Source organism: Vanessa tameamea, chromosome 3, assembly GCF_037043105.1.
Source record: "Vanessa tameamea isolate UH-Manoa-2023 chromosome 3, ilVanTame1 primary haplotype, whole genome shotgun sequence".
NCBI classification, from domain to species: Eukaryota; Metazoa; Arthropoda; class Insecta; order Lepidoptera; family Nymphalidae; genus Vanessa; species Vanessa tameamea.
The window spans coordinates 4,125,376-4,145,917 of NC_087311.1; the positions used below are offsets into that span (position 1 = coordinate 4,125,376).

At 31.8% G+C, this 20,542-nt stretch overlaps 3 protein-coding genes across 4 annotated transcripts in view; 1 reads left to right on the forward strand and 2 right to left on the reverse strand.

Moving 5' to 3' along the window:
* Window positions 1–20,542, reverse strand: part of LOC113397339 (dehydrodolichyl diphosphate synthase complex subunit DHDDS) — a 412,132-nt gene that overhangs the window by 333,498 nt on the left and 58,092 nt on the right. The window lies entirely within an intron of this gene.
* LOC135194112 (putative uncharacterized protein DDB_G0285869) overlaps window positions 1–20,542 on the forward strand; it is a 317,179-nt gene that overhangs the window by 39,559 nt on the left and 257,078 nt on the right. The window lies entirely within an intron of this gene.
* The window catches only part of LOC113397249 (venom dipeptidyl peptidase 4-like), a 39,248-nt gene continuing 30,770 nt past the window's right edge, over window positions 12,065–20,542 (reverse strand). For both annotated transcript variants that reach the window (XM_026635524.2, XM_026635525.2), the window contains exons 8-18: window positions 19,086–19,177; window positions 18,505–18,625; window positions 17,779–17,871; window positions 17,134–17,267; window positions 16,231–16,438; window positions 15,519–15,703; window positions 15,187–15,381; window positions 14,668–14,825; window positions 14,148–14,233; window positions 13,755–13,880; window positions 12,065–13,075 (exon numbers count right to left, since the gene is read on the reverse strand). In XM_026635524.2, coding sequence (XP_026491309.2) covers window positions 12,986–13,075; window positions 13,755–13,880; window positions 14,148–14,233; window positions 14,668–14,825; window positions 15,187–15,381; window positions 15,519–15,703; window positions 16,231–16,438; window positions 17,134–17,267; window positions 17,779–17,871; window positions 18,505–18,625; window positions 19,086–19,177 — 1,488 coding nt within the window. In that variant the 3' untranslated portion in view covers window positions 12,065–12,985. The remainder of the gene's footprint in view (window positions 13,076–13,754; window positions 13,881–14,147; window positions 14,234–14,667; window positions 14,826–15,186; window positions 15,382–15,518; window positions 15,704–16,230; window positions 16,439–17,133; window positions 17,268–17,778; window positions 17,872–18,504; window positions 18,626–19,085; window positions 19,178–20,542) is intronic.

A 20,542-nucleotide genomic window follows, 5' to 3' on the forward strand; every position in this document is an offset into this window, starting at 1 on the left:
TTAATAAGTCATCAATGTGCGGGTTAACTAAAGACGAACTAAAATTACAATAGTAAAATGTGGTTCATACTATAAACTCAGATTAAAATATAATGTTCATTATAAATATATATATAACATTTCATGGTTTATATTTCATATTTCCTTGATTTAAAGCTGTTGAATTTACTATCGATAACCTCCTGTACTTTTCAAGCGAATCAACTGTGCAAACGCAAGACGTGTACTCTCTCATAATCTGACACGACCTTACTCGAGTTTAAGCGCAGGATGGACGGCCTGACGTTTCCGATGCATGGGAATGTAATAACTACCAACTTCTGGATTCCAGACCGTTATTGAGAATTTCTCGACGGAATAACCCAATTTTTTTGTCTGGCCTTTTACCGTAGGATCTCGTAATAAGCTACCCACTTGACCAATAAGGCAGACTATGTTTATAGTATTAGATCTTAGTAAGATTATTCAAATTGACGAATAATCTTAAACATGTTTCAAGAACATCTCAAAGTAGGATTTTTTTTTTTCTCCAAACCGAACCTAATTCCAACATATTTTTCTTTTTAATGTTTACTTAATCAAGCTTTGAATCAAAACAATAATATTTTCTTTACGCCTTTACCATTTATATTGTCAATATCATTTAACAGAAGAGTAAGAGTTCACTCAGTACCTATATGTGTTATAAGTTATCAGATCTTAAGTTTAGCAGTTCGTACAACTGCACGGCTCAGCACCACAAGCAGGATTTGTAAATGTACTTCATAGAATAAAATGGAATAATTTTGCAGTGAGTAATTTTTAATTAATTAGATCTAGGCTCGCTTATTTCACGATCGTGTTTTGTTTGTTCATCGAGTTAGTTCTTAGAGAATACTATTTTTATTTAATAAAACTAAGCAAACACTTCAGTGAAAATAATGAATTAATTTAAACATATGAATGAATAAGGCAAATAATATTATTTAATCTAATTTAGGTACACTCAAGCTAACAGCGGGACTTTATAAGCAAAACAGAGTTTTTCAATTGCCAAGCAAACAATTGTAAATGAGATAAAACGTTTCCCGTGTTATATTTTCGCCGCTTGAATTTATGTCTTCGGAATTCTTCGTCTTTGACTATCATAAATTATAATGGCCTTTTTGTGGAGTAAAGTAAACTTTACAATGAAGGAATTTTGAAACTTCAGAATTTCAACTCTGCCACTATTTCGGAAAGCAAACTCCAGCGAGAAGAAACGACGAGAAAAAAGAATTACTATTGAACTCAGCTGGTATTTTTTTCTGAAATTACAAACAAAGTTCCTAAATTTGATTGGCGTCAGGCAGGCGGCTGGTTATACAAATCCACCAAATTCTTTTCCTTGCAGTTTTATACACAACATACTGTGGGATAAAAGCAAACGAATGATTAATGACGATGACATGAGCAAAGATATACGAAATTTGCTTACTTGTATTTAAAGGGCAATGATTTTTACATGTTAAAGTGTTACTCTTAACTACAAGATAACAGGTTGCAAAGTTCTATATAACGAATTCGAAATAATGTTAAAAAAGTTAAATATTACGAAATTCATTCCGGGTATTGGTTAACACTTCATTTGTTACATTTGAGAACTTTGATTTATACATCTATTCACTAAGGCACTCTCCACATTAAATAATCAGAGTGCATTAACAAATATCATTTTACTTCATACTTATATAATTTTGTAATATTACAAATGCGAAAGTTTGTATAAATGGATGTTTGCAATGAATGAATGAAATTTTGCATAAAGATTCATAGATTATTCTGTGTATAGTCTGGAATGACAAATAGGGTACTTTTTATACCTAACATATCTCCCCATTCCCTCAATCTCGGACAAAGCCGCAGGTGGAAATTAGTATAATTTATATTTTTTTGTTGTCTTTGTCTTACGTTCGTCAACTCACGCACACTAAGACATCTTGTAAGCCTGTTCTTCATTCATGTGCGTCATTCATACTAATTGACGCCGATAAATCCTTTCATGTTACTCCAATTTTTATGAACAAACCTCCTATGAGAGATCCATATTGTATTACATTTTAAAAAAGAAATGTGACTCCTGAAAAAGAAATGAATTACGAAATAGTTTAAAGATTCCAATTAACAGATGAGGGAGATATTACCTTCGAAAAATGACTATATTGAGAGCTATCAATGAATTCCTTCCAATGTAAAATTCACGAGCGATTTATTCTATAATGTATACATTTTAATCGGACGCTATTTTTCTTCTTTATTATGTAATTAAATGAGTATACCAAATTAACTATAATTGCATAGAAAAATGTTATGTCTATCTGAATAACAAATTGTTCGAAAAATAAAAGATGTATTTAATTTTCTTTTTTATTATAATTGCCTGTTATAAACACTTTTTATGATATAGGTAGGTAGACGGACGGGCAATTGGGCCACCTGATGGTAAGTGGTCACCACCGCCCATAGACAATGGCGCAATGGCAATAAGAAATATTATCCATTCCTTACATCGCCATTGCGCCATTCTGAACTAAGAATATGTTATCTGTCTTTTTCTTTATTTAACTATTTCATAAATGTATACTAATAAAATTGTTCTGAAAACTTCTTATAATATCGAACCATAATATTTTCGTAATTTCGTACTTTGTATGTGGATACAGAAACTTTCCCGCATAAATTTCCCAACATCGATAAATTGTCACTTTTTCAACCACTTCTTTGTTTTGTGCTTGTGAGAAAAACAAAGGCCTTCAAAGTAAAAGTAGCGTGAGCAAGATGTTGTCACAATTGCGAAACCTCTACTTTAAAAGTTGTTTGAAAAACATCAAAGAGGCAATAATTGAAAGTCTTTTTTTGAATCGAAGTAATTAGTATCGTAGAAAAGCCTCATTATTATTATTAAGCAGTTCGTCTCTCGCGCTTTTTGTTCTTGACGTCTTCTGTCAGAAACTTTTACACAAAAGCCAACAACGAGTACAAAATTTCAACTCGGTATAAGTGTTACTTGAATACACGAACCAAAGCAAGCGTGTTTTTCATACATTTGCCCAGCACTGCCAGTCACGGCTTTGTTCGTGTAAAGTTAAGAGTTTAGTCCATTATAGTATATGTTTTGGGAAATTTTTACCGCTGTGAAGTCTGCAATATTGGAAAAAATGTAATACTTTTTAGAAGGATACCTGTGGCGTGTGTCATTGATAACATAGTTAACGGGAAGTCAGTAGTGTGATCAGAACATTTTATTAAATTTATTATAGGAAGAGAGTACTAGACTGTGGAGATATAATCATTAAATTTAACATTGACAAGCTTCTTCAATACTTACTTTTGTTTCGAATTCATTTCGTACAGAGCAGTTAATATGAGAAGTTGTTCAGCTATGAAAAACAATCATAGAGTATTGAAATGTATATGTTACTGTAAAAGCTCGAACTACGGTAAATCTTAAGATTTTCCAGTAAAACCTAAAATTTACCGATTATGAATGGTAAATGTCCATAAAACTTTGAGATCCGAACTTTTACCATCATTCACTTTAGGATTTACAGGTTAGGTTGGAATGGTAAGGGGTGCATGTCAGTCGCCTCCTCGTGGCGCACCCTGGGCAACGGGGCTGGCTTGAGCTTGCCCGTCGGCCACGGCTAAGACTGACGCGGAGGGATGCCGCTGGGTCGCTCCTGGTACTTCTCCGACCAGCTGAGTGGACTGTGTGAGCGGCCTCGTTGGCAAGAAGGGGGGAGGCTCGTTATGAGCGTCGGAGGTGTGGTCGTACACCGGTGTTCGACGGCGGAGCCAGTCATCCTATCCGTCGCAGGGCGTTAGCCCTTGGCGTCCGGCCTCCAGTGGCGGAATCGGGGGAGTCCGTTATTTTAACGGGACGGAGGCAGCGGAGGAAGGCGCGCCTTTAGGCGCGCATTCATTTATTTGGCCGCCTTACGGTGGCCGCCGCAGGCGGGGCCGCGGTGGTAAGCCATGGCGTTCCCGTAGCCCCACCATTATGCGGCGCGGTGGAAACCCGAGGAGGTTTTAGTGGGTAGGACAGGGCATTAGCGTGCCCTGGCACGGGGCATTAGGCCCCGATTGAGTCCCACATACCCGTCCCGGTCCCCCAACCGGGCGGAACGCGTAAATGCATTTCCTTCTCGTAAAACAAAAAAAAAAGAAGGTTGGAATGGTAAAAGTTCGAAAAAATCGTCCCTTTATAATAAATACTTACATTTACCAACCAATGTCGGTAAATCTTAGGTTTTACTGGAAAATCTTAAGATTTACCTTAGTTCGAGCTTTTACAGTAACATATATATCGAATTCAGACTTAAGGTTATATAAATATAATTATGTATATATACGACGAACATGCAATTCCAATTATTTTATAATTTGAAATCTAAACCAAAATATGAACAGGATTCACATTCAACTTTTAGAGGAACTAATTCAAAGTTTGAACATTTTCACTGGGTGCTAAATATCAAAACACATTATTCATTCTGACTGTACATACATCGCCAAGTAAGTTAGTAGTAAGGTGAAACGTTTAGCACTTTCGCCAACATCCAGCAATTTATCGTCAGGTTTATCTGAAGTAACACCTGTATGTATGGTTAATGAGTGTTGTTCAGGAACTTCTTAAGATTAGTGGCCCGTGTAACTTACTCTTTCAATACTTGGCTACTTCGCATTGCGAATTCAACACGCATGTGTAGAATTCTCTAAGAGTTAGATTAAATAACTTTAGTCAAAACTTTTAAAATTTATTGCAATTATTAATATATTTAAAATATTAAATATTTTTTAATGAATTAAACAATATTCTATAGACTAAGCTTTTCCTCAGATAGACCAATTTATAAATAAATAAATATATGACAAAGGGGTGTTTGACCCGAGTTGATGTCCTCACCATCAGACATGTGTGGGCGAAATGTAGGTAAATAATAACAATTCCGTAATCACTCAAACAATTTTCTTATTCGCTTTTAAACACAATAATAACGACGAATCGTAAGACCTAATCGTAAGTTCCTAGGCGTATTGTCTGTACGGCAGCTAGCGCTGAAGTGTAGCCTACTCGCACCGACCGATCTAGACTCGTCAAATCAACTCCCGTATTGTTGACTTCTCCGATATACATATTTACGATATATTACTTCTAAGTATTTTTTGACGTAAGAAAATGATAATAACAATATTTTTTTTGTTATTTAATTAAAACGATTATTAACACCTAAAAAGGTTCGAGTATAGGTTTACCTAGAAAACAAAAGATCTATTGACTCAGAATTATGTATCCTACTTAAAAAAAAAATTTGATTGGATTATTAAAATTTAATTTTTAAAATGACCTATGTACATTCCAACCGATCCAGTATCATTGGATTTTTTTTTATACAAAAGTTAAGAAGTATAATAAAGGTATACGAGCCGTAGTTGGGAAATTGTTTGCAATTTAAATTCTAACTAAACTAAAATTTTTAAGGATGACTCAACCAGTTACTGGCTCAATGCAACATCATTTTGTTTATATTTTATTATATAATGTTTTAAACCTGTCTGTGTATAATAAAACTCAAGATGAAAAGTGAGTCACATTTAGGATATTATTTATTTTGCTTAAAATGTCATTACTCTCGACGAATCAAGTCTTACAAAGAACTTGATACATTTTGTGTCAAAACATTTTTGGATTTTTTTTTTAATTTACACATTTAAAATAAATCCCTCGTGAGAGGCAGATAAAGCTTTCAATTGAAGTAAGATTAAACCTGCTTTCGTATTCAGCTGGGATTTATGGAAGAAATAGGCCTTGTGTAGGATCCATATACTTGTGGATCAGATATAAGTATATATACATAACAAAATTTAGGCGGTTTTTCTAGTATGTAAAACTAAAAAAAAAACGGGCAAGTACGTGTTGGACTTGTGCACTAAGGGATCTGTACCACCACACAAGATACTGAAAGATTTACTGGTTTTCGAGTTTTTTCCTATATTTCGTCTTGAAGAAGATTTCGTCTTGGCAAATTTCATGATTGTGGTCAATAAGTTCGGGAAGTTCTCTATAGGTTTGGATTCCCGCTGCGAATATTTGAAATACATTTGCAAAGGGACTCTCCAAGGGACCGCAGACTTCAATATTTGGTATTAATTTCAAATTTATACCTCTACGCATTTCTGAGAAGGGTCTTGACAGACAGACAGACAAACGGACAACGACGTGATCTTATACGGGTTCCATATTTTCTTTAGAACTACGGAACCCTAACAATGAAGATGTCAAAACACAATTGAATAAAATTTGTGAAAGCATTATCCTGAAAAGGAGGTTGAATTTTAATGTAAATTCGATATGAATATTCTATTATATATACAAATGGCCTATTCCGATAACAAGAGGAGTGAACGCAAATAAACAACGTTGACACTATATTGATACCACTGGTGATGCAGATCATGAATATTCTATGGAATCAATTACAGATTCGTAACAATATAGTGTTTTAAGTGTGAGAGATGTTATGTTTTAATTAAAATACCTTATATAATACTTGTTATTTACAATTTATTTGGCTCTATTAATTAAAATAATTATAAAGAAAGAAATTTATGTTCTACGATAGGGGACAGGGCTTCTTGTGACTGAACAGCTGAAGCTCACCTAGTTAAATTAAACGTGTAACGTTCATATATTATTAATATAACTGAATGTCATTTTGCTTCAAGCTTATACTAATATTAATTATTAATATAATTTTATTAATTTTAATAAATTTATAATAACACAAATAACGTTTATATCAGAATAAAATAGTTTAATATACAAATACACTTATAGGTATTTAATCGTAAATTGAATATGTCACTGAGTTTCAAATATATCTATCATAAAAGACAAATTAAAATAAAAGTAAAATTAAAAATTTTAAAAACCTCGACTCATAAAATGAACTCTGAAAACTAACAAATCATATCTTATACCTATTATGAAATTATTATAGTCGGATATATTATGTAAATTCAAGTATTTTCGAATATTTTTCAAGCTTCGTCTTCGCACCGGAGGATCGCTGAGTGAGAATGACAAATGTAGCCGTAGATTGCAACAAAATAATTCTTTTCTAAAAATTCGCAATACCTACACAACCGTCAATGTCGTTTGAGTGATACGTTCTTTTCACTATTCTAGAGTAACCTGTATTTTGCCTTTTTTATATTTAATTTCGATCTATTGAGTAAATTATTGAAATCTTTAACAACAGTAATTTGTACTTGTGACTCAGCTCCTTTGAAAGTTAGTAAATTAGTCGATTAACATCCGACGCTGAGCACGATATATATTATAAACACATGAAAATTCATAAAAACAAAACATGATACTACTTTTATACTTTGACAATATGTTATATCCGACTTTGTAGATAAAAAAATTACACATAAATCAGTATCGTTCATTATTCTTAACCCCAAAATGACCGCCCTCCAGACCCTGATATTAAATCTTAGCTTGGCATTTTAGTATTCTCGTAATATTTGGGAGCGTTCAACAAAAGATACGAGTGTATTCGTGTAAGGGTGCGGTGGTGAGTCAATATGGGAGGATTTATGTGAATACACAAGAACTCGAGCGGTAAAGACGAAATCAACCGAGGGTTGTTTGTGAAGTCCACTGTATATTTATAGAACATCTTTTTTTATGATTCGAACGTTCTTACTATATAGAACGGATAAAATTCTATTTTATCTCTGTATGAAGTAGGTAGTGTCAAAATGAGTTTCTAGTTAAACTATTAATCAGCATTTTGAATTCGCTGAATCTCAAGGTGATGCAAGACAATTTCTTTGAGGTGTTTCTTAGACCAGCCCTTCCGTGGAACACATTTTCATTGAATCAACAATTCATATTCTAAACTTCTATTGTGTGATATTGATAATTCTTGCCTATCAATCAATTACTTTTCCTCACTAGTATACCATCTTCAAAAATTTCGCGAACACGAAGAGTGAAATGGCAATTATTATAAGAAAACCTAAAAAATACTATTACCAACGTCCAGTAACCTTTGAAGCAGAAATAAAATCAGTACTAAAAATTTTAAAGTCCTTAGTCGTAACTGGTTGCAAATATAGGTTGCAGTGTTGGCAAAACTTCACATCATTCTAAGGTTGCATAGTTAGAAAAAAAAAACACTTTTCTATTGAAGCCTTTTCCTAGTATTTATGTTGTTACTATAATATCATGAGTAACATATTGTTAATATTTAATACTTGTTAATGGAACAAAATGGTCCGATAACGATACAAAGTAGAACTAAGAAGTAAGTAAAAATATTAAGGCGATCTTTCGATGAACATCGTCTTATAAAATTAACTAGAAAAGTTAAATGAATGAACAAATTAAATACAAGCAAAAGATTTTGGGTTCCGCAGTTTTAAAAAATATTTTATTTTTATGCAGCACTTTGTTACGCAAGTGTGACAAAGTGATTCATGTTAAATCTGTTCTTATTGTTAAGTGCATTAGAAGTTAAGAAATATAATCAAACTACAAATGTCGATCTTTTGAAATTTTTTACCAATTAGTTGAAACAGAAGAAGCCTATGTATTTAAGATTATGAGTTCTTAGTTTGACTACGGAACCATAAAAAGTTGAATTACTTTAAAAACAATCATTTGTAAAGAAACAAAGCTTTTTCGTTAAGTTTTTTAGACTGCTATTATTCTAGCAATTCGTTTAAAAGTTACAAAATTAAGGTGAGTCAAATGACTCTGCATTCCTTTAATGAGTCTACTAAATTATCTGATAGCGTGTCCGAAAGAAATTGTTTTTCTTATCATTAATATACACAGACTTATTTTAGTCATTAGAGATATATATATACTTAACAATATTATAAAATAATCTATATACTACGAATATATGCAAATATGTACGAAAATATTTAACAATGTTGCCACATCAATAAATTAAAGTAAAATTAAACAATAAAATGTAATACTTTTAGACTCTTAATTATAAAAAGTTACGCTACTTAAATCTTAACTCAAAATGCTTTAACTTTTATTTAAATCAAAACTATCATTATGACATCCTCGTCGAAAAAAATATGTGTAAATTAAAGTGTGACATTAAAGCAAATATTGTTATTAATATTTTGATTGTATCAATTAGTAAAAAGCAATAACATTGATTACGCTCAATCTCGTCTTTAATTAGACATTTCGCCAAAGGGGTATGCATGATTGGAGTCTATGCCAAAGCAATATGTAATTGTTAATATATACTGTAATTAGTAGTTAAACAATTCAATGGCTCAATAGTACTAACAATATATTTAACAAATTGTTGTGTTAAGTTAAAAGGTCGTATACGCTTTTTTTTTTTTAATTAAATGGATTTCATTTAATTTGATATACTAGAGGCACTTATAAATAAATCGAACTTCGTACTAGTCAATTATAGTACATAGATCAGTGATATACTAGACGGGGTACATTTCTAATAAGCATTCTACATAACTGAACTAACATCTACCAACTATTCTGCTAACCATATATTTGTGTCTTATGTCAAATTATTTATTTGTCCCATTTTCTGTTGAAACACTTGGACCTTGAAGTAGTACTGCAAATATTAAATGTATAAAATCTCGCCTTATTGCCTGCACTGGTTACAGGAGGGCTGGTTCGTTTTTTGCCCAGAGGATCGGAATTGCGATTCAAAGGGGAAATGTTGCCACCATTCCAAGCGGTCAAGATTTATACAGTAACCATTTTTAATTCGTATTTGTATATAGTTAAGGACTTAATGTTAATAAAATTCCTACTATTATTAAATGTAGTAAATAAATAAATTCGCACAAGTAACTTATTTCCAAAAAAAAAAATGGTATAAAACTCTGCCTAATGACATTCACAATAAAACTCCAGAAGACTTTTTACGATCTAGTTGAGGAAAATGGAACATTTTACTGGATTCATTTGCATTTTAAAAAACGATTTAATGAACGCCTTGCAACTGACAGATTATAAACTGAGTCAAATTAAATTATTAATATATATCATAGCTCATCTAACGATATAAATTTTATTGTAAATGATTAATTTATAAGTAAAATAATATAAATTAGTCCTACAAATCGCAAATGTAAACATTGATTAAAATTAGTTTTAATTATTAAATCGAAATCATTTTATCTATAATAATGTCACCTAGTTATATTTTGAGGAATTTTGTTACTTCACCATTCTTCACCATACTTCAAAATATAATTATCTGTGGCTATTACATTCTAAATAAATATAATGATTAACTACTAATATAAAAAAAAACAACAGTTTGTCGTTATTAATATTCTGAATCTGAATTCACAATTATTTGTGCGAAGTATTATACGTATAATCGTAGAAAATAAAAGACGCGATTAAAGCTGTATTTATAAAACTACCTCGAGACATTAAACCTCTGGAATAAATTGTATTTTATACTAATACAGTTTTTATACTGTTTCATTTTTTTAATACTCTTTTTATCGTAGTAAAATTGCCAGAGTTTAAATGATATGTACATTGTAAAACAACTAATTTGATAAGATAAAAAAAAAATTGTACAACATAAAGCCGAACAAAATAACGTAACATTCATAGCTTCCTTTTGTAATATATACAAAAAGGAAGAGATTTCAGAAAAACACCCTGTGTGCACCTGTTGGTCAATGACGGAATATATAATAATATGTAAATATACATTTAAAAAAATAAACAAAAACGAAACAACTATCTAAGTTTATACTAAAAACTGTTTTGATATTTAGTAATTTTTTCTTAATAAAAATCAATTCAATAACATTATAAAGCTATGGGCGTACAATAACATCACTGTAATGAATTCTAAATAAAAATTCTTTCTTGGCTAATGGACTACAGGAGCTTTTATTTATAGGAGGCGGGACGCAAACAGCGATATAACTTTAACCTTTAGACCTAACCTTTATAGCCAGATTTTTAATATATAACTTGCTAGGGATGGAAATAATCGATAATGAACCTAATAGACCTAACAATGACCGGCAAAACAACAATCAAACATTCCTTAACGTGCAAAAATAAACTTTGTAAAGTAAATATAATATATCATATTAATAGATCACTAGTTCCTAAATATTCGCTTTTATCAAAATATAAGTTTTAAGGGTTGATAATATTTTATTTGTTATCCAATAACAAATAAAAACTGTTCATAGAGACAAGACAGCTTAATGATTAGAACTCGTGAATCTTAACTGGAAATTGCGGGTTCAGGCCCAGGCAAACACCGCTGAATTCATCTACCAGCCCGCATTAGAGCAAAGCTATGCAAAAGTCTTCAAAGCCTTTTCCTTGAGAACTTAGCAGTAGGACATTTACTGATTTTTTTGTTCACTTTATGTCGGTAATCAACGGGAATTGTTTGTGAAACGGAGAAGGTTTGTGGCGCATTGGCGATGAAGGCAATAGTGAATATTTCTTGCAGCGCAAATGTCTACGGGTTATAGTGAAAACTTACCAACCGGTGTTCCATATATCCGCCCGTCAAACTCTCTATTAAACTCGTATTCACATTTACCAATTCATTTCATTAAAATGATATATTACGAAGGACTAAGCCAGAGCGTCTTCGTGTTCATCATTCGACTATCTATATATCTATGGTGTTGCTCTATCGCTGCTCTAAGATTATTCATATATCTAGATTGAGTATCGGACTACAAAAAAACTAAAACAACGGGCCAACTTTATCATATTGGTGAATTATATATTTATATCTAGAAAGTCTGTCAAAGCTGAGAAAACGCCGAAATATTGTGGACAACTGTTGGTACACGCACACTTGTAAAGGTGTATGACATTTGACGATTCTCGAGCGTAACTGCCACCACGATAATAATGTTGGCTCGTTAGTTTTATCTTTTTTGTAGTGCAACACTCTATCTAGATATCAAAATTATCTGAGATATGCATAGATAAGTGTCATATTAACTAAATCGGAAAAATAATTATAGAAAATAATAGAAAACATTTTTATTGGAATTGATACTTAAAATTAAGATTATATAGATATTTACAAACAAACTATTATGTATCTGCTATATTATCGGCGAATACATTCATGTATCTATGATATTATAATTTCAATAAATTCAACATATTATACGGACAACCCTGTCATACTGACTGTATTTGGCAACATTAAAATTAAATATATAACATTATATATTTACAATACCTATTTCATTTATTGTACTTTTTTTTTAATAAAACAATAATTTATTTAAATTCAATATAAATAAATATTAAAAATGTTAAGTACAAAAAATACTTACATAGTCGACCTTTAATAAAAATGACATAATATTTTATATTAATACGAAGCCACATTAAATATAGCTTCTTAATAAACTAATAAAAAACAATTTTCTTTAACAATATTTAGTGACTTTATTTAACCCAGAACTGTTCATGACACAGATTATCGTCGAAATTTTTTTTTATTAAACTTCAATATAATATGTTTCTTATAATAATTTGTATATTTCAGTTTTTCAGTGTGGTTAAAACGACCTTATTAACAGCTGATTAGGGTTAATTATTACTATGGGATGGGAATGTGAAAAAAATCCACAATCGCTGTCAATATCTGACGTGCCGTAACATTTAATATACACTTATCTTGGACATACTTTGTTCTATTACACCTAGATTTCAGCTGTTCTTATATCGCAGGTCTAAGCTTTGAAGACTGTGTAATATATATGTTTGCTAATGTGCAAGCAATCTGTGCAATTTCATCGTAATACGACAAAATTAGTTTTTAAGAAGATAATTTACTTAAGATTTAATTTTATTCTATCTAAATATTTAATTGGAATGTAATGTGTGTAGTTTACATAGATTTATAAATATAGTTATAACGTTTGATGAAAATTATTAAAACATGTTTTCTCTCAGGAACTTCTCTAATGCATGGTAAAGATGTGGCCTCACGCCTCCGAGCCCGTGGTCCTCGTCAGTGTAACTCTGTAATATATTTTGACACATTTCAGATTAAGATGATATTTAAGGTGATATTTAATTCTAATTCTTTGTTATTTGTAGTATATGATTGTTTTATTTAATCTGTCGTTATATTGATGGTTCGAAAAGATCATCCTTCCTGGGTGTACCGTGCGGTATTCGTTACTATAATAAGATTTCACAGTAATTTTTTTTTGGCCTATTGAAAATTTAAAGCTCAAAGTTAAAAATTGATAAATAATGCATATTACATACTCAATACAAGATTATATTAAATATTATAAGTTATTGATTTCTAGATACGATATACTTATAAAATAATAATTGTACTATACTGACATATCCCGTTATTAGAATTGTAAAAAAGAGTACTAAGTTTCTTATCGGTTCTTCTCGGTAGAATCTACTTTCAGACCGGTGGTAGCTATACGTTTAATTTAACACTAACATGAAGATTGAAAAATATTTTTATTAGCTTTCTTGAATAAAGAATATTTTGATTTAGATTTTTCGAAAAATGTGCGTATCAATATTACAAAAATTGAACATTTTAAAATTTTATTTAAATTAATATTAAAATAATTCCAAAATATGTAAGTTGCATCGATACTAATGTTGTGACTGGAGTGGAATTTGAGTATCGTCAGTTAAAGGGGGCAACATTTAAATTGAACAAACTAACCATCTGAGTGAAGTAGACATCTCGTCGCTGCAACCACCTTGATATCAACATGGCGTGCTGATAGTGGACATTGTCGTCTTCCGTTCCGTGGACCAGGAAGTACCGTTTGTCTCTATAAGCCTCCATCTGTAACACATTTGTTAAATCTACATTTTTTTCACTACCTATTTATTACCTTATACTAATTCTAAATTTAAATAGTTTTGCTTTTATTTGTGAATATTATGTCTCAAATTAATGTTATATCAATATTTTTTTGGAATAACTAAAACATTTACATTACTTACAATAGCATTCGTATAAATCCTGTAAAATATTTTTACAACGGAAACTTAAATTTCGAATAGTAAGAATAGCGCCACCTAGCGATAAATATAACAACTTCACACTCACCACTTGGTCGGTTAGAAGAGACGAGTTCGCGTAACCTTCAACGTTGTTTTGCGGAGTGTCCATGTATCTCTCCGTGTAGATGGTGTCTATAATACATTTCAAATTTAATATTCGTTATTTTTTTTAAAAAGTGCTTAATAATTTATAACTGAAATTGTAACAAATAAAAAAGATAAACGCATTTTCTTTTTCTTTTTCTAGAAAAATAATAAACTCAGAAATTAAAGTTCATTGTAACAATTATATACAAATAATACAGAAAAAAACAACAAATTGGTTCGAAACTTAAACTAGATGATAAGAAAAGCTTTAGAATATATTGGAACTACACTGCAACTACTGTAGACGCCAAAAAAGGAAAAAAAAGGTTTTCCATACATTGATGGACCATTTCTGCTTTTTTTTTTAATGCAAATTAAACTTTGCAAATATTTAAAATCATACCAAGCAATATTGAAATTATATAAAGTTTATTTCCAGTACTAAGCAATATCTTCAATTATATAGTTGCAATAATTACCATAAAACCGCCAATCAACTACCGGGGCAACAGCAATAGCACATCGGAAGACGTCTCCTCCACGCGCCAGCGCCAGCGACGCCGCGTACCCGCCGTACGACCAGCCCCAGATACACGTACGATTACGGTCTATCCAATGGGTTTGTTGCTGAAGATACCTAAGGATATTTTTAAACATTATATGTTTTCTAAAAATACTAAGACGAGATGCTCTAATATGTAAAATGATAACAAATGTAGTTAGCAGCGACGAACAATGGTCTTGTGTCACATTGTTTACGCTATATTTTTGTTTAGTTTGAAGTTTTCAAGGGATGTAAGTTACTGTAGATATATTCCACTCCGTCTTATTGTCTCCGCTGTTAACAGGAGGACGGCACATTTTCGCCGGAGATAGCTAGAGTTATTACAAGAATTCCATACCAGTAAATACATAATTTAATAGATGGGTATAGTCATGACTTAATAGTCATAACTATATTAATAATCCTAATTATTATGTATTGAAGTATAACTCACCTAGCAACAGTAATTTGATCCTCGATTTCAACATTTCCTAACCGTCGGTTCAACGCGAACATATGTTCAACTCCACGAAGTCCAGAGCCTCGTCCATCAATACGAGCCACTGCGATACCATAACGGCTCACGAGAGATGAACCCCAATCAATATTCCATTGTTTTGTGACTAGAGCTGTATCGGGGCCACCATAACTAAAAGAAAATATCAATAAAAATGCAATCCAGCTTAAAAAAAATTCCAACAGGTCCATTAAAGCTTGGTTGATCCTGCAATTCCCTAGTTTAAATAAACAATATTTGGTACTTAATATTATAAAAATAATACTTACACGTAAACCAATAGTGGTACGTTTGAACGTGAGAAATAATCAGACGGTACTTGGAGGAGAACATCCGCATCAGGAAGACCTACTCCCAAAGGTACGGTCCTCCGTAAAGTAAGTGGCACAGTGTATGTGGATGCAATTTCAGCAACTCTTGAATTGTCATCCCATACAAATACTAGAGTACCATTCTGGAAAATATTACAAAAATAATTAAATATTTTTTTATCACTCTTAGTAACGACCCGTAAATGTACAACTACTGGGCTGAGGCCATTTGTCCTTTTAAGATCTGGACCTTATTCCATCACGCTTGTGTGGATGCGGGTAGGTGAATACATATTTGTCAAATTTTCACGACACGACACACCGACACGTGCAGATTTTACCGAGAAATTGTCATAAATTCAATAGTTATGTATCGCGTAATGATTCACTCAAAATAAAGATCCAATTTAGAGGTACACCTATATATACGTACTAGCTCGATATTTACTTCTCGTACTTAGCTTTTTTATTTCTAATACTTTTAAAAGATTGCCAGACTTACTATTTCAATATAGATAATCAAGTCACTCCATGGAGTTTTGACGTGATTATTTATTTTTGAACTCTCATATATTTCGCGAAAAATTAAAACATCTATGTGTCGTATAGGATACTGAGTCAGTTCGAAGACGAAGGAAACCTTTACAATACTGTCAGTAACTTTACTTACGATATCATGAATGTAAATTTGAGGTATGTCTGGTCCAGCGCAGTTAATACTAATACGAGATCCCGACGTAATCACTGCTTCGTTGTACAGGCACTGACCGCCATCGGGTCGCACAATGTTGCACGTGAAGCAAGACACGTCATCGTTGTTGTTTATTGTGTAGATGTGTTGTTCTGATGTGTCGTTTTCACTATTTGCTTTGTACCAACTGAAAAATAAATAATCCATCAATAAAGCTTTAACTAAGCGTTGATTAAATTGAGGTCACTTGATAAAAGAAATTTTAGTCAGTATTGAGCATTTTAACTTTCCCTAATTCTATCACAGTGTATTTATCAAATTCAATTTTGGACTTTTTGTTTTTCTTTGTCATTATATTTTTATCGAAGTTCTTTTACGCGGCTTAGTAAACTGTAAAGTAAACGCAGTAGAGCAAACTGGCAGAAATCGTCACGTAAAAAAAGTTATGGGGCATAACACGAACGCCTAGAATTAATATTCCCAGGCTATCTGACCCTCTCTTTCTCTTTGTCTTAAATATTGTTAGTTTATTTCTATATCTGTTTGATTTATAATTCATAATATAAAGCGAAAACAATTTCTTTCCAACCAGGTGTTCCACGTGATCTCTATTTTTATTAAAATTAATTTAAGTGCATCTGTCAGTATAGTTTCAAATTTTAGTATTTCACCTTAAAACTAGCTTGACTCAACTGATTGAGCTGAAATTTTGTGCACCTGACAATAATTATGATTACTGACTGCCGACTGACTACCTATCAACTGACTGCCAATTATAATGTACAAGCAAGCATACACAATCGAACTCTCTAGTCCCAAAATCCGGTTATGTAGTCAATCTTGACGACAATGGCTCTACGTAAAATACTTTTGCTTACTCACATAGTATTATCAGCAGTCCATAGTAAGATTTCCGCAACAGTGTGCGCTGTGTTGGTACGACGTCTAAAAGACCAATTGTTTGCAGTACCACTTGTAACTTGAATTATTTGCTTGTAACGAACACCATTTACCGTCTGAAAATCAAATGAAACATCTGATCAAAAAATATACTAATAAATATTTACTTCGAATTGATGCATGGCTTTCGTTTCCATTTAAGATAATATAAGCACAATGTGCAATAGCTGTTATTTAAATATTTACAATACTATTCATATATGTATGCTTATATTCGATGAGAGCCCGGGAAGACAAACCTTCCCTGGACTAAATCTAATGAATACCACGGCCTAAATATCAATTTCAAAACGCTTATTTCCATTGCATACTATAATATTAGGGTTCCGTAGCCTAATGGCAAAAATCTGAACCTTTATATATTCGTCATGTCTGTCTGTCTGTTTGTCCGTCCGTATGTCACAGCCACTTTTTTTATATGCATTGTCTTATGAATATTTTAAACAGTGATTCATAGGCCACATCTTTTTTTTTTATTAAATCCTTATTTTGAAATGATTTTAAGAGCCAATTTGAGTACAATATTATTGATTCGATTTCAGAAAAATAATAACTAATCGGACTTACATCAGGTAATATAGTGATAAAAGAATTTCCTTCCTCGTTGAACATCAGCGGGATGTTATCAATCCAACCATTTGCTTCTGAGTATGTGTAAATCTGTAATAATATTTTTTAAAATATTAATTTGATTTAATTTATTAATTTGATAATCTAAAAATCTAACTGAAAGTAAATAGTCGAGTCGGTTTCAATTCAGTTATTGTAATTTCCGACGCCAAACAGGAATACTTAGTATTATTGTATTCCGGTACGAAAGGTGAGTGAGACATTGTTATTACAGTTATTATTATTATTATTAATCATTGGTGATGTACAATTTTTTTTAAATTTCTTACGTTGCCAAAGTCTATGGTTGGTAATGACCACTTTCCATCAAGACGCTAGTACCATAACTAGCCCTTTCGGGCGAAAAGTAAAAATAAATCAGATGGCCTCCGTTTGCCTATTATGAAAACGAACGTGGACTGTCGAGGGTTAGTTACCTGGCAATAGACACCTGTAGTCTTGGTTGTATAATAAATTGATTAAAACTGAAATTGCAATTGTCTTTTTTTTTACTTTTGACTTATAGTTACATACAACTCTATGACTATCGTAGTGACATTACGATAATTTTAGAGTTACGCCACTGCAGGTGGCCCTTTTGCTCGTATGCCTTTCAGTATTTTAAAAAGGAGTGAATTCTGACCATACGCTCCTGTTACTTTCAATGAATATAACTCTAATTACCGTAGTGCAAGTGGTAGATGTCTCAGCGCAGATTACTACACGAAGTGTCGTTTGAACTCGGTTAGTCCACATGATAGCAATCCTGTCATTGCCAACAAATGCAACAGATTTCAAAATTGGCCTGGAATGAGAAAATCTAAACTGAATACATGCCTTAATTGCAAATCAATTATTGCTTAGTATCATTGGATAAAGTTAATTATGATACCGATTATTAGAGATGAAATGACTCAGTGGTTAGAACTACTGAATTTTCATGCGCCTGCAATTTGTTGTCATAATTCACTTCGTTATCGGCGATCAAAAAATACTACATAATATATCTGATGAGAATCAGTCACATGTCGGTACAAATATCAAACAACTCGCACTCACTCCTCCATAAGGAAAACAGAACACCGTTAAAGCTGTAGTTCACATGTTGTTGCCTCTTCTATAAGAAATTCTAAAGAACGAAAGTGACGTAAATCATGAAACTCAGCTACATATGATTTCTTCATTAATTATAATAATGATTGAAAAATATGTAAGGTATGATGAGGTATGAGTTTAATGGTATTCAACGTTACGTGTTTACTTACTCGTTGAGATCTGTGGGTGCATTGAAAATTGTCACAACGTTGGTAGCGATGTTTCGAATGCTGACTCTAACAGTTGGATTCGTTGTACCAGACTGAAAATAAAAATAAAAAAAATATTATTTAATACGTACGTATTAGTGGCTGACAAGAACAAATCAAGTCAAAAATTTCCACAGTACAAATCACGATCGTGTGAAATAGAAGCAAGGATTCTTTATTTCCCTGTTGAATCGCAATTTTCTGGAAGAGATGGCTAATTAGTCATAAGTCTGCCCGTCGTACAACACCTCAAATATATATATATATATAGTCCTTACATTTCTGTGTATTATCAGATGTTTGTGGTATACATTAAAGTATTTTAACACAAATACAGTACATTTTTTAATGTAAATATTATATTAAGTGGAATCCATTGTATTATATATATTTACAAATATTTAAATCAGATTACGGCAATGACCCCAAATAGACTTGCAGAAAACCCCACGACCGGGTTCTTATGATAAAAAACATGAGATCAATATAAATAATTCCTCATACCTTCTATCCTAAAGATCAGTCCCCTTATACATAAATATACGAATAAACCTTTCCCAATAAATAAGATGCGCTCTAGTATAAATGATTAAATCTCATGATCCGTGAAGTTTGGATACATTTCGTTTTCAAAGGTTCGTATGTATTTTTCTTCAAAAACCGTTGGATATTACATAACATTATATGTTATGCGATGGTGCTATGATTAGATATTTTGACATCAAATATATCGATATATTCCGTGACTATGTGTAACATCGGTAAATAGCTGGTGTTAAGATTTTCTTAAAAGATAATCTAATATATTATATAATATTATGAAAAATACATTGATTATTTCATTATATAAAATCTCTACATAGTATAAAACGCTTCCTGTCATCTGTTCACTTAGATCATTTAAACTACTATCTTTTTAATATTTTTAACGGATTTGAATGCGGTTTTCATCAATAAACAGTGATTCTAGAGAAGGGTTTATATGTATTATACTTGTATAGAGAAACGGAGAGAATTTCAACATTTCTAGGCGGAAAAAAAACAACTTTTGTATAGTCCAAAATGACCAAGTATGATTAGTACTACAATAAAAAGAGATATTAAACTGGACCAATGCGCGTCGGAGACAGACAAACGACAAAATGATAATTACATAAGCACAATGTCAGATAGTCGTATAATTTCGCAAAAATCGAACAAAAATACACAATCAATGCTACTTAGCGCAATGCAATGAATCATGATCAAGTTTCAATGAAACCATTCTGGAAAATCAGAAAACTTGTTGTGTTTCAAACTTAGGTAAATTGATGAAGATTAAAATATAATAATATTCGAAAACAAACTTTAAATATCATATTAAATGTTTTTGTTAATATGCGTTGTTGTCAATGTTCATTTATGAAGGTAAAACTGTT